The sequence below is a fragment of the Hydra vulgaris genome, chromosome 12 (genome assembly GCF_038396675.1).
Source record: "Hydra vulgaris chromosome 12, alternate assembly HydraT2T_AEP".
NCBI classification, from domain to species: Eukaryota; Metazoa; Cnidaria; class Hydrozoa; order Anthoathecata; family Hydridae; genus Hydra; species Hydra vulgaris.
The window spans coordinates 78,524,084-78,540,000 of record NC_088931.1 but is presented as its reverse complement, the minus strand read 5'-3'; the positions used below and the strand labels follow the sequence as shown (position 1 = coordinate 78,540,000).

At 30.6% G+C, this 15,917-nt stretch overlaps 1 protein-coding gene across 1 annotated transcript in view; it reads right to left on the bottom strand.

Moving 5' to 3' along the window:
- The window catches only part of LOC100206790 (uncharacterized), an 81,316-nt gene that overhangs the window by 24,296 nt on the left and 41,103 nt on the right, over positions 1–15,917 (bottom strand). Inside the window, exons 5-7 of the mRNA XM_065814552.1 lie at positions 11,854–11,938; positions 11,673–11,746; positions 2,109–2,213 (exon numbers count right to left, since the gene is read on the bottom strand). Of these exons, the coding sequence (XP_065670624.1) occupies positions 2,109–2,213; positions 11,673–11,746; positions 11,854–11,938 (264 nt within the window). The remainder of the gene's footprint in view (positions 1–2,108; positions 2,214–11,672; positions 11,747–11,853; positions 11,939–15,917) is intronic.

Below are 15,917 nucleotides of genomic sequence, written 5' to 3'. Positions count from 1 at the left end.
GTAGGTAGTGTAGACTTTTCCGATAACACATGGATTGGGACTTTTAAATTACTTAAGGATTTAATATTGTTGAATGTTTGATGCGCAGACGATACTTGAAATATGATTATGGTAATTTAGGTATGATTACTTGATCACGCCAAAATCTTTTGGATTTGATGACCAGGTTAAATTATAATCACCTAATTGATAGTTATAGTTTATATCTTTACAAAATGAAGTAGGTGCTATTCTATAAGTAAAACACTTATTATTAGCTACTTTTAACTGCCAATTTTTTGACTAAAGATAAACTTTAAAAATGGCAACAGCAAGACTGTGACTGAACGGCATCCTTAAATGAACTATTTAGTTTGATATCGTCAGCATATAACATTAGAGAGCAATTAAGATCTTTTACTATAGAGGGTAGATCATTAATATATAACAAGAATAACGTTGGAACCAAAACGTTACCCTGTGGAACTTCACTAATGATACTGGTTGGATTTGATAGTGAATTTCCAACTAGAACCCTTTGATATCTGTTGGAAAGAAATACTGACATCCAATGAAGAAGGTTATCTATTATAGCGTGCATTGCAAGTTTTTCAAAAGTTTTGGATGAGGTACAGAGTCAAATGCTTTTTGAAAATCGATGTACACCACGCCAGTAATTAAATTGCTATTTAAAGCTTCATTCCAGGCATTAGTTGACTCTAGAAGATTTGTGCACGTAGATCTTTAGGATAAAAAGCAAAAGGGGAAACTGAAGCTTGAAGCCACTGTTTTGGTAACAAGCTTCACGTAAAACCTGATTCAAATATATACAAAAGCGGAATACATACTATATGTGCTAACTGTTTTAATGTCCAAATGATGTGCTAGGTTTTAGTTTTTGTAGTTTTTGAGCAACTATCTTTGCTGAAAAATCAACAAAATCCATCTTAACATATTCACTAACAAAAGTATTTGTTTTAGGCAAATTTCCATCATCTACAGTAAAAACATTTCTAAAGTGTTTGTTTAACACTTCAGCGATTTCAACATTGCTAGTAGTAAAGTTGCTAATGGTTTTTAGAGGATATATTTGGGGTTATTTAGACTTTAATTTATGTAACAAAAACTTACTAGAGTTAATTTCTTTAACTAGTTTTAGTTTCATATTTTTGTGATGTTTGTGGATATGGCTTTTTTACACTTTGATTTGGATAAATACCTTTTTGTGCAAGATGATCTTAGTAATGGACCATCTTTTCCATAAAAATGATTTGCAAATTAGCATTTTATAAATATACTTTGGATAAAAATGACTTTTTTTCTTATGGTATATTGTTCTGATTGGAACAAAACAATCATTACCCTCATGAAGATGATCAGAAAAGATGTTCCGTTGTAAAATTAAAAGAAAAATCATAGTCCAACTTATTTTTGATAAATGAGAAATAAAATCAACTACATTTGTATTTTTGAAATTGTAAAATGATTCAGAGTCTGTTTCAGGCTGATAATAATCGAAGGTGTTTATATGAAAAAGAACTGAGTTATGGTCACTTGTACTAAATGGACACTCAATATAAATATTACTTAATAGGTAACTGATATTTGAAAGAACAAGATCAAGAATATTATTTGCTCGAGTGGGTTCCAGTACATATTGGTGCATTAATATATATCAATTATTTAACAAATTTTTTGGTTGCTAAATTTATTTGAAAATAAGTCATCAAGTAACCAATTGTAACTGATACACAAAATTGTGGAGCAGAGCACAAAAGTATTTAACTTGAGATTTTATAAAAAAGATGGTCAATAAAAAAAGGCATAGGAAAAAAAATTTAAATCACAGAATAAAATTTTAAAACAAGATTAAAAAAAAAAAGAATTAAAAAATAATAATTATTGATACCAATCACCTGTGTAACATAACCTAGAGCACATCATTGTTCAAAAGTGGACCACCCTAGGGACTAAATGGCCCAACTAGCCCTTTTTAAATTTAGCTTTAAACTTAAATACAAAATTTTTAAAAGAGTTTCTCTTTTAAAAAAATGTTTTGTTAAACAAAATAATAATTTTGAACTAAAATAATATTTTCAATTTATTTTAATTCAAACTTAAAAAAATACACTGCATTTCAATAGGTAGCAACTGTCATCTGGTTTTTTCCATGTTTCACCACTAAGTCTATTTGTTTCACCATCTTTGCATATGATCACTACAGGTGCATCAGCCTAAAAATAAAAACAACATTTACATGGTATTCATTTTAACCTGTATTTAGTTATAAAGCATCACAGCTATTTTATTCATCATGATCATCATGATCATGATCATGATCATGATCATCATCATCATCATCATCATGATCATCATCATCATCATCATTATCATCATTTAAAAATTATGTTAAAACAAAAAATACCATGATATATAATTAAATCTTAAAACACTTCTCCCTCAAGAACCTTAATGATGCATTCTATATATTAGTAAAAATAGTTTTTTTCTAAATCTTGGTTTCAAGAGAATTAATTACATAGAGATTTTAATAAAAATTAAAAACCATTTAAAAAAACCATTACTTTTTCAATTCGCTTGTAACTTTTTTTTTATACGAAAAATATTTTAAAATTATTTTCACTTAAAAACATTAGAGTAAACCAGGTCAAACCACACACCATCATTCTGCACAGTAATAGAAATTATCAAATAAAAATTATCAAATAGAAATTATCAAATAAAAATTATCAAATAGAAATTTTCAAATAGAAAATTATCAAATAAAAAATTATCAAATAGAAATTATCAAATAAAAAATAAGCGGATATAACTATGAAAAAAATAAAAAAAGATTAAAAAACAGAAAATCTCCTTTATTCGAATTGATAAAACTATACGGCAATTAACTCCATTTTATTCTTTTTTTATACAACTTTAATGGGAGTCAAAAGTTTTTATATATTTTTTATTATTGCGAACAAAATGGCGCTTAAACCGAAACTGATATAAAAATAATAATTTTTATATCAGTATCAGTGCAGTTTTATCAGAAATTTATATTTATAATAATAAATATAAATTTCTGATAAAACCGCACACTCAATTAATTACTTAGTTTAGTTTTTCACAAGTGACTAAGCGCCAATCTATATCTAAATAACTTAGTGTACACCACGCTAGTAATAACTTAGTGTACACCACGCCAATAATTACTGGCATGGTGTAATTACAAAGGTTTCCATGACTCAGGTGCAACAACAGTATCCTCTAATGAAACACAAAGATTGATGGTGCATGGGTTCGAATTACTTGGTGACTGGGATTATGGTTTAACCCGAAATGAAATCCTAGAATTCGTATGTGGCTACCTTAAATGCGAAGATAAATTGCACTTACTCAAAAATTCTAATCCTTTTGAAGACTGGTTTTATACCTTTATGAAGTGATGGTCAAAAGAAATTTCATTTAACCATCACTTTCAAATCAAAAGAAATTATTTCTTGTACGCCAGATGAATGCGTTGCCAAGCAATATTTACAGACTGGTAGAACTTCAGGGTCACATATTTGGAATTGTGATAAGACAGGTTTTTCGGGTGATCAAGGCAAAGCAACTGTAGTGTGTCGAAAAGGGGCAAGACGTGCATTTAAACTTACTGACAACAATGAAAAAATTAATTATACCGTAAACAATTGCTGCAACGATGATAGGCATTTTGCACCACCATTTTTGATATACAAAGCCAAAAGAAACTTTCATTCTGACTGGGCAAGAGGTAGTCCAGTTGGCACCAAAATCAGGTTGGATGGAGCACGATAAGTTTATTGAATGGCTGAAAGAAGTATTTATACCCAAAATTGAGCAAATTAGTGGTATTTATATTTTAGTAATAGATGGGCATACAACTCACATAACTTTGGAAGAGGTATTGCTGTGCAAAAAACACAATATAATCTTGATACTTGTCCACCAGACCATTCTACAACCATTGGATAAAGGTGCCTATTGTCAAGTCAAACAAGCATGGAAAGAAATTCTTACAAAGTATTACAAAGACTCAAAATGTAAGAACTTAGATCAACAAAATTTTCCACCGTTGCTCAAACAGCTGTACGAGAGTGGTAAATGTTTTTACATGCTTGAATGCAATTGCTGGTTTCCAGTACACTGGTTAATTTAAACTTAATAAAAACAACATAAATCATAAGGCATTAGCAATCACACAAACGTTTAATCCACTTTCATTAACTTTAGCAGCCTCCACAGTACCTACACCATCTTGCTCAGACACAGCTTCATGATCTTCAACTGCCGCCACAGCACCTACTCCAACTACATAATGATTACAATCTTTCTCAACTACACCAGCTTCAAGTTTTGATGGTATCAAGTATGTGTTAAGAGTTGCAAAAACAGTACCGATCAAGCATGTGTTGACGCTGCAAAAACAGCATCGATAGAGTTGAAGCAGTTTTTTCAAGCCAGAAATCAATCACATGTTAAGAAATCGAAGCAGTAGAATGCGTCAAAACTTGGCGGAAAATGTATCACCGAAGAAAATGTGATTGAGTTCCTCAAACAAAAAGCTGAAGAAAAAGCAACAAAGGAAGTCGTGAAAGATGCTAAACCTAATGCAAAGCGTAAACTCTCTATGCCAAGTACTCCAATGCCTGAGCATAACAATGCTGAGCAACCTCAGCAAAACAATAATGAAGAACAAGTACCAGCAGCCAAACAAGTAAAAGTTGCAAAATGTAAAAAATGTTGAGTACAGTTACACATAAGAAAAGATGCAATGCGAGAATTCGATATGTCGGAAACGGTTGTGCAAAGAAACATGTTCACCAAAGAAATATATCTTTGGAACTTAATTTTTTTGTTGCAAAAAATGTAAAAAATTTAATACAGTTTCTTAAATATAAGTTGTGTTAAAATGTATAACAAAAAAAAAGTTAAAATTTAAAAAATTCAATGTTTTCTCAAGTGTGCGATTTTATCAGAATGTCGCCTAAAACCACACAATTCTTTTTTTCTTTAAATTTAATATTTTCGATAACTTTATTTATTTATTTTTAACATATATTTATATTATCTTATGTAGTTTTTTATTACCTATCTAATAAAAAAAAATGAAAAAAAAAAGTTATTTCATTTTTATTGTTTTTGTGTTGCATCTTTAGAGACCAAACTTTTTCTATGCATATCATTGATTCTTTCTTGATATTTGTTTTAAAACTCCTTAAATATATATACATTTTTTTTCAATTAACAAAAGTTCTATAATTTATCCACAATGAAATATAACAATAAGAATTACAACAAAAACAATATATATTCTTGTTGACCTTCAAGTATATTCAAAATGAGTATGTATATTGACCTTAATGAAAGACTTAATTAACCCTGTTAAATGTCAAGATCGATTTTAAGGTTGCAAAATATAAAATACTAAAAATTTTATTTTAAAATATTTCATTTTTATTTATTTCAATTTTATATACTTCATTTTTATTTACTTTATATATATATATATATATATATATATATATATATATATATATATATATATATATATATATATATATATATATATATATATATATATATATATACATTATATATATATATAATATATATATATATATATATAAAGTAATATATATATATATATATAAATAAAACCCTCTGAATTAGGGTCGGCATTCGGCAATGCTGACCTAACTTCCGACCTGAAAGTGTTTGAGGTCAACAAAAAATTGCAGACCTCATTTCTATATTTATTGTTTACCTTTAAAAGATTGCGATTGGCAAATTACTGACTCATTCTTCATAACTCTAAGGGTTGTATATATATATATATATACATATATTTTTATTTAAGAAATGGGTATTTTATTGACAATTAAAAAGCATTTAACAAGTTGGTAATAAATTTTATTATTTAAAAAATATTATAATTATGTATAAGATCAATATATGGTGATTCCTCCTTTTCCCTCTATAACTCAAAAACCCTTTTTGGCATACTTTTGATGCATTTTTCAGCCATTTTCTTCAAACTTTTATTATGGCTCCAGCGGTGAATAATTCTTTCTATTAAATACACTTTATTTGCAATATTTTCTTTAGATATTTGCTTCTTTAGGAGCCCCCAAACATTTTCTAAAGGATTTAGGTCAGGAGAGTTTCCTGGCCAATCAAGTAATGGAATATTCTGTTCTGATAGATATTTTTTAATTAATTTAGCTGTGTGACATGGTGCCCCGTCCTGCATGAAGGTTTTTTTTTCACTTAGACCAAACCATTCTGCTAAATGTGGCAACAATCTTTGTTCCAGGACTTTTTTATATTGTAAATGATTCATTATTTCCTCGACAATATAGAGCCTCCCCATTCCTTTTCCACACATCACTGACCAGATCATCACAGAGATAGGGTGTTTAACAGTTTGAATGATGCAGTCCAATAAGTATTTTTCCCCTTTTTATCTTTTTACGTATTAAGCCTTCTTTGTTAACACTAGGAAAGTACTCTTGTCACTAAAGCATACCTTAAAATATTATACAGGGATTGTTAAGCGAATTTTTAAAGTTTGATGCGAGAAAGGGATATTTTAAAATCATTTTAATTAATTTTACCAATTTCCAATCATCTTCTGTTAAATTCCTGTACTTTTTTGCCCACTTCAGCCTTTTTTGCATCATTTTTGGTGTCAGCTCAGGCTTCTTAGCTGGACAATGTGAAATGGTGCAGGCCAAGGTCGTGCAGGCAACGTTGAACCATTTTCTTTGATATTTTGACCCCAGGTCGGTCCAGCTTATTAGTTAATTCAATGTTGGTAGCCTGTCTATTTTCTAGAACAATTTTAGTTAGTTTTCCCCTTGTGATGTTAGGATTCACTTCTTTCCACATTTGCCAACCCTATTAGGCTTCAAGTTCTCCATTTTAGCCATTTTTTTATGTATACTTTGTACAGAAACCCACGAAATACCACATTTTGTGGAAATTTCTCGTTGAGAAAGATTATTTATTAAAAATACCCTGATTTTAGCAGTTTTTTGTGGAAACAAGTCCTTTTTTTCCCCCATAACTAAAATAAAATATCACATTTCAGTACTACAATTAAGAGTTTGCTTTGGTACTCATAACTTTAAAAATATCAAATCAAATACAATTATTTTTACTTTGAAATTAAAAAAAATATTTAAGAAAGAATATTTTTACTGATTTAAATAAATATTTTGAAGATAAACTAATAAACGAGTTCAAAACTTTGGTAATAAAACTTAACAAGTGTACAGCAAAAAGATTATAATTAAGATGACATAATACAAAATGGCTGTCAAATATGACAGTGTTGCCAGTAGCAAAAAAAAAAAGCACTGATTTTATGAGATAAAGCTTTATTTTAAACAAAAGATTAACTTTTAATAATGAATTTTTACTCTTGATTTGAAAAAATAAGATTAATCTTCAAAATAATCAAAATTCATAGGTGGCCATAATAAATTGTCACACAGTTGTATATCAGGCCTTCTTCTATTCAAAAGTTAAATTTAGCATCACACTTTTTTTAATTTCCATTGAACTTCATTACATTATCCTATAATCATACTCTGGTTAAGTCCAATCATTTACTAACTCAGTTATATAATACAGTTTTTTTGCCCATTTGACAAAAAACTTCACTTAAAAAGGACTTTTATTTTGAAAACCATGTAATAAAATATCAAAACTTGCAACACTTTAATAAAAATTCCCAACTTTGAATGATTAAAAATGAAATACCTAGCTGAATTTTTTATTTATAATAATTTATCTCACTAAAACTTCATTTATAGCATCGATTTTGTACAAGTTTGATCACATTCTATTTACTAATAACTATTATATTTAAAATTCAAAAACATCAAATAAAATTTAAAACATTTGAATATCAAATACTTTTGTGTCAAATATTATTTAACAAACTAAATAATTTCACTGATATCTTTAAATCAGTCAAGCTTATATTTAAGTCTGTTTATTAAAAAAGTTGAAGCCAAACAAAACTAAAAATTAGATTATAACAGAAAAATTCAAAATACAAAGTCTCTTAACTTCCATAAAGTCAGACATTTTTAAAAAGTCAAATATATGGAGAGTTTTGCTTAATTCATTAAGTCAGACAAAGTCACTAAAAGTAAAAATGTAACGCCACTAGTTTCATGCCTTTATGACCTGATTTTTACTGATGTAACAAACATTTCTACAAATATACATCAGTATATTATATACATAAGTATATAATCAAGTATATAAAAAATAATTTACTTAATAATAATAAAATCAAGCATTCAGTTTAAATTAGAAAGCAGTTTTCTGTTTTGTACAAACAATTTAAAAATGGGGATGGAAAGTTATGAAGACATTACTGCCAGCAGATAGATTGGAATTTTAATACTTTCAAAACGTGTTTGTCCAAATAAGAATGAAAATTGAAATTATAAAATTAAAACTTAATAGAATTTTAAAATACAAAAAATTTTAAACCGAAAATTTGGAAAGTGGGATGAGAAAACTTAGCTTAAATTATCATGTGTTAAACATTATTAATAACAGAGTTACTAAAATTTCAGTTATATCTTACCTTAGTAATAGGGTGGAGCTTACTTTAGCAAAAAAAAAATTTTTTAATTTTGATGGTCCTACCTTTTCAAGGTTGTTCCTTTCAAGTAACAAACACCCATAAAAACTTCAGCAAAAAATATTTATATTATAGGTAGCTCAAGTGCTCCAAAGTTTAGTAAGCTTTGACAGATTAAGAATAAGTTAACGATTATTTTTCATTTCTTGTTACATCACAGTAATCATTAAATGTTATAATTTTTGACAATCATTGATTAAACATAAACAAATTTAATAAGTTTATTAATTTCAAAAACTATATTTTTGAGATAATACAACTTCAGGTTGTACAAATATTGTGTAAAATACGCAATTATTGTCATATTATGCAATATAAAATTTTTGATTAAAAATATGAACATTAAAATTAATTAACAATAACTCTTGAGTTTAAATGTTCTACTCTTTTGCTGGCTTTTTTGCCAAAGTTTGCTTTCGGTTGTCTGGGTAGGCTCAACGATGTTCTTCCACAACTTGTGGCAGAAACTGGAGCTGGGAGATTCATCACGATGGATAAATCCACTATACTCCTGGATTAGTGCAACTCTTTGTTCTGCATGATCGTTTACCACTTTCAACAATTTTACTCTCTGTTGCTTGTTTGAAACTGTCACGTTCATTCCATAATTCAGGATCAACATTTAGAAATCCATCTGGTAATTCCATCATTGAAAAAAATTTCATAGATTTGTCAGTTACAAAATCTTCCAAATTCTTGTTTTTAAGTACATCCATTGGAACACTTAGCCTTTTGGTGCGATCTTGTTCCAAATCACCGTTCTGCATGGCACTTACCATAAGTTGTTTTGCGGTTGAACTTACCTGATCATCAAAGAATGCTAAACCCACAAGTTCAGTCAACAAATACCATAAATGATTGGATAGCTTGATTGATGTAGCTTTTGCAATTGCTGGATGGATGATCAAGTACTTTAACAAAGATTTTATCAACATAAAAATCGCTGTATGGAGCATTTGCAGCTAGTGGGGCTGTGATCCAAATTTTCAGGTAGACACGAACCGTAAATACACAAACACACATAATCTAAATTATCCCATAATTTGATTGTGCTCTCTCGAATATCTTCCACTAGATCAGCTACATCACTTGCCATTCCAGTTTAATATCTGTCGGTGTCCATTAATCCCCATTTCTCTTGAAATCTCTTAAAAAGAAGAACCTCTGGAGCAGATATTGACCCCATGCATACTTGGAATACGACACTAATGATGAGTTTCATAATATGATGTCGACATGCAAAGTACAGAAGCTCCTTGCCAAGCTTTTGCTCTAGAAGAACACATGCACCAGCAATTCTGCCTGTGTTGGAACTTATCAAAACACATCACTCGAATGCTATTGGTTATATTCCAATCTTCAATTGCCCTAAAGACGGCGGAAGCTTGAGCCTCCCCAGTTTCAGATAACAGCTTGGCAACAGTTAAAAGTTGAGAAACACCTTTGCCAGAAACCAATACTGGCAGACAATCCACCTTTTCTTTGCCAGTCAAATGAGGAATGAGTTTGCCATCCCAATATACAACCAAAGGAACTTGAGCATAAAATTCTGCTTTTAAACTTGCTGATCTCTGGGCTCAATGCTCATGCCTTTGTCGATGTATTGAATCTTGATTTATGCCAAGATTGTCAATATTTTGACCCAAACTTCTAGCTCTTTCAGCAACAACAAATTGTGATGATATAATTTGGTTCTGTCTAGAGCAGCTGCCAGACCTGGTGTAACAACAGATTTTGTGCCTCTCTTTCTTTTTGCTGGAGTACAAAATGTGGTGCCTCCAACTGCTCTAGCAGCACTCTCATCTTCAGTTTCCACATTTGATCTATCTTCTTCAGATGATGAGCAACTTTCAGTTGCAGTCTGTATGTGCTGCATATCCTGATCTTCCATTTGTTGACACCTAAAATCCAGTTTCCTTTTTCTTTCGGCTGCCCTCTTTTCTTTCATTGTCAAAGTTAGATCTAATCCGGCCATTAATCTTCACCTTCCTTTCTCTTGCTGTGCAAACAAGAAGTCTTTGTCTTCTTGAATGTTAATCATGCTCACAGCATTAGCATGAGCCAAATCAAATAAATCATCCAATCTGGAGATAAAAGAATCCTCTCTTGCTTGCTGAGCTGCAGATTTTTTTCCTTTGTTTTTTTTTTTAACAAACCCCATTTTTCAAACGATTGTTCCAGTTTCATATGGCAATTTCAATGTTCTCTCATTGGAATTCAAGCTTTCTGCCAAAACTTAGCAATCTCATTAACTGTAACAGACGATGATTGTCGAACAGTTTCTTTTAGGTCTATGTGGTGATACAAAAACAAACCAAGAGCCATACGCAAAGATGGAAGCTTACTTCCTGTGAGTTCAGCCACAGAACCTCCAAGTAGATACAACTGTGTTTTAGATCTAGTTGCTACTGACAATTTTCTATATTCTCAAATAAAAAGAAATTCACACTATTCAAAGTTAGCTTATATTGCAGTATGTGTTAATTTGTTTTATAAAAGAATTTCATTCAGATTACCCTGTTGTTTCAACCATTTTTTTGATAACATTTGTTGATTAACAGCAATTAAAATTCTCTTTGATCAAACTTTTCAAGTATTTCATTTATACACATTTTCTTTAAAGCTTGTCATTCACGGTTCTGCTTGTGAGATTCTGCAAAGTTTTCAGTATGCCACTTTCTTATTTAAATATTATAGGAGAGTTAAATTTTTTTTTTACAACCACATGCTATTCCTGCTTTTAACCTGTTTAGAGTATTTATAATTATTTAGAACTGAGCATTTTTTATTGTGTTAATACAACTAGAAAAAATGCAAGAGTAACAAACTTCTTCTACAACAACACAATAACCCAAAATAAATTCCAAACTTTATCCGTTAAAGTTTATAATTTACTAAATTAAAGCCTGTGTCCAAAAAAAAAGCTTTTAACTTGTTATTTTCATAAAAGAAATAATAAAAAACAATGCATAAGTTACACATTAAAAGAAAATTATCCCCTTACACTAGCAACCATTTTGGCAAAACGATTAAACTTAGCAGGGTTATAGTCTTGTGGTCGTGGTTCTGATGGAACAACTAAATTATTAAAAAAGTAGATTTTTAAAAGAAAAAGGTTTACATTAACTTTTTATAGTTCATTAACTTACATTAACCTTTTATAGTTCAAAATTACAATAACTTACATGATGGTGTACTATCTGAAGTGCACGGATTATAGTATTCATAAGCATCATTACCATTGTATATTTGTGGATTGTATAATGCTCCCTAAATTTAAAATAATTATACATACTCAGGCATATACATATATTTTTATAATAATTTTTATACAAATATACAAATGAAGGTGAATCATAATAATAATGATGTGCAATAATAATATTTAAATGCCCTTATTTTATCATTGCTTCACGCTTAAATAATTAGATCTTTTTTTTTTTGACATGTTACACATGTTTATAATAGTTCTTAATTTGTTTGCCACGAAAGGTTCAACTTCAATTTTTTTTTTTTTTAACATCTTCACAAGGCTGCAAGCAACCACTATAAGTTGGAAGTTACTGGAAAAGAAAAGATAAAGATTATAGAACAAGATAACGAGATTGCAAATTATATAAAGCAGGAAAACAAGAAGTAGGAAGTAAATTCCAAAGAACTGATGTTCCATAAAAAAATTAGACGATTAAGAGTTTTTGGAGCATTTAGGAACAGCCACAGAAAAAAGATGAGCTTAATTGAATGACAAGTAAAACAAGAACAAACTTTAGTAGATGACACAAGAGACGCTAGCTCTTTAGAGTATTACCCATTATAGTATTTATAGAAAAGAGAAAGAGAAGTAACATCACAATGATGTGATAACGGTTGGAGGTTGGCTGCAAGAGTAGGTCCAACTATGTTTACAATAAGTTATTGCACCTTGTCTAAAAGAGAAAGGGCATCATTGGAAGATCCGCCCCAAATACAGCAAAAGTATTTCATACAAGGACGGATTTGAAATTTATAGAAATAAAGAATAGAATCTGGAGTAAGAAATTGAAAAGCATGATAAGAGATGCAATCTTAGCAGATACAGTCAACTCTCGATATCTCGAATACTTGATATCTCAAACTTTTTTAGAGGTCCCATGGACATAACGTACTAGTTTAGGCTAAAATCCTCTCGATATCTCAAACCTTATTATCTCGAACTTTTTGGTATCTCGAACAATATTTTCGGTCCACAGGGCAATAATTTTCTCTCGTTATCTCGAACTTTTCAACATTATTTTTTTCAAAAATGTTTTAATAAAATTTAATTTTTTTAAATTCCAATTTTCGAAAAAAAAAAAATTTTAATTCAATTTTTAAATTCGATTTTTTTTAAGAATCGAATTTCTGATTCGATTTTTTTTAAGAATCGAAGTTTTCCTTTAATATATAATTTATTCTTTTTGTCAAACGCAGCAACATGCCGCTCGTTAAACGAAAACTCACGAACAAATCTACAATAGAAAAATGCAAGGCATTAAAAGACTTAGAGACTGGGATGTCTAACAAAGAGGTTGCCAAAAAGTATGGAGTCCCAAAGAACACATTATCAACCTGGATTAAAAATAAAACCAAGTTATTAACCTCACTGGAAAAAAATGGCACAAAATCTAAACGGAAGAAACTTCGTAGTGGTAATTTCAAAAATGTAGACAAGGCCATATACACGTGGTTCGTTGCAAAAAGAAGTCAACAAGTACCAATTGATGGTACCATACTAAAAGAAAAGGCACTAAAATTCGCAGAAGCAATAGGAGAGTTGGATTTTAAAGCATCTGATTGTTGGTTTCATAATTGGAAAAAAAGGTCAGTTAAATTTTGTCAAATCTTGTTCAATTTTAATCTAAACAAATAACATGTATCTGTTTATATTTAATTTATTTAGTTTTTTAAACGTGTAATTAAAATTCAATTATTCTGTTCCTATTTTTAGGAACGGCATCAGCTTTAAAATAATCTCAGGCGAAAGTGCCGCCGTGACGAATAATATGACTGCTTCGTGGAATGAAACTACACTTCCAACATTGCTTTTGAATTACAAGCTTGAAAACATTTTCAATGCCGATGAGTTTGGACTATTTTACCAGTGCCTACCAAACAAAACATACCATTTATCACGAGAAAAATGTTTTTGGGGAAAAAATAGTAAAGTCAGACTAACAGGCATAGCAGCAAGGAGTGCAACGGGAGAAAAATTACCTATGTTTGTTATTGGAAAATCTAAAAACCCATGGTGTTTTAAGCACATTAAACAACTTCCTTGCACATATAAAAATCAGCTAAAAAGTTGGATGACCGGAGACCTTTTTACAGAATGGGTAATGAAACTTGACTCATTTTTTCGTGCTCAAGACAGGAAAGTAGCACTCCTGGTGGATAACTGTTCTGCCCACCCACACATTGAAGGGCTAAGCAACATCAACCTAATATTTTTCCCCCCTAACACCACATCTGTCCTTCAGCCCATGGATCAAGGCGTAATACGAAGTCTTAAAGCTTATTATCGTCACAAAATTGTGCGTTTGTGTATCAAGGCTGTCGATAATAAGGAACCCATGCCAAATATTTCTATACTTCAAGCAATGAAAGATCTTGTTTCTTCGTGGAATGCTGTGTCGAAGGAGACTGTCATCAACTGCTTTAAAAAAGCTGGTATCAGCAAAACAAACAAGAGTATTGAAGAAGCTGATGATGATCATTCTTTTAAATTTTTGACAGAAGAACTTAACCGTTTGCGAGAGTTAGATCCTCATGCCGTCCAAGAAGATCTCTCAGCGGAATCTTACATTGGTTTAGATTGCGATGTAGTAACCACCGGTTCACTTGCTACTGATGCTGAAATCATTGCTCAGATTTTAGACCCTAATTTTGAAAACGACAATAATGAAGTTGAAGATAGCGTTGACAAAGCTATTGACGTCGAAGCCCCGCCACGCCCATCTGATATTCAATTAGAAATTGCTTTTGAAACAATTCAAAATGCTTCGCTATACAGCTCAAAATACGGAAATGAAATACAATCCCTAGCACTAAAACTTGAGGATTTAATGAAGATGGAAAAGATGGATAATTTAAAGCAATATCAGATAACAGATTTTTTCCAAAAGTTGTAGTTTTTGTTGTTAATGATTTTTGTCAGAAAAATAACTTGTTTAATGAAAGTCAGGCAATTTTATTTATTTTCAACCCTTTTCCTGATATCTCGAACTCTCGATATCTCGAACTTTTTTTCCGTTCCCCTGTGTGTTCGAGATATCGAGAGTCAACTGTACTAATTTTGCAATGGATTTGATATATGGTTTCCAAGAAAGATCAGAAGTAAGAGTTAATCCTAGAAGACAAAGGGTAGACTCATCAAGTACATTACTGTTTATAAATAAAGGAAGATCTAAATTATTGCGATAATAATTGGCTGAAAAAGTTGGGTTTTATCTGAATTAAAGTTCACCAGCCACTGTAAGCCCTAGGCTGTAGCAGAAGTGAGATCCTTTTCAAGCTCAAATGCCCACTCCAAGAAATCAGAGAGTATTGGCTTCTTATCATGATAAGAAGAAATGGTAGTATCATCAGCGAACAATGCCACCTTAGATGTGTGAATATCCAGAAGATCGTTAATGTAAATTAAAAAGAGTATAGGGCCAAGGACAGATCGTTGAGGAACCCCTGAATTGACAGGAAAAATATTGCTGTCCATCCAGGACAACTTTAATACTACCATTGGTAAGGAAGGATTCAATAATAATCTTAAAGATGTTACCAGATACACCATAAGAAGGAAACTTTTGGAGAAGACCAGCGTGCCAAACTTTATTAAAAGCTTTAGAAATGTCAAGAGCAATAGTCTTAAACTCTCCACATCTATCTAATAAACGATAAATCCTATTGGTTATGACTGTTAGCAAATCAGCTGTAGAATGAAAAGATCGAAATCCATATTGATGATCAGAAACTAAGTTATTAGATTCAAGATGAGAGGTTAAGTGTTTGTTAACTAAAGACCCAAAAACCTTGCTTATGATAGGAAGTTGACTTATGGGAAAGTAGTTAGACAAATCAGATCATGCTCCAGATTTTTGAAAATAACAAATGCCGCTTTCCAGCAGGCTGGAAAACAAGATTCTGATTTTTTGTTGAGACGTTTGCAACACTTTGAGAACACTTTTGCAAGACCATAACAGGTATAGATCATGTTTGTCGGCAATATCAGGTAAAACAC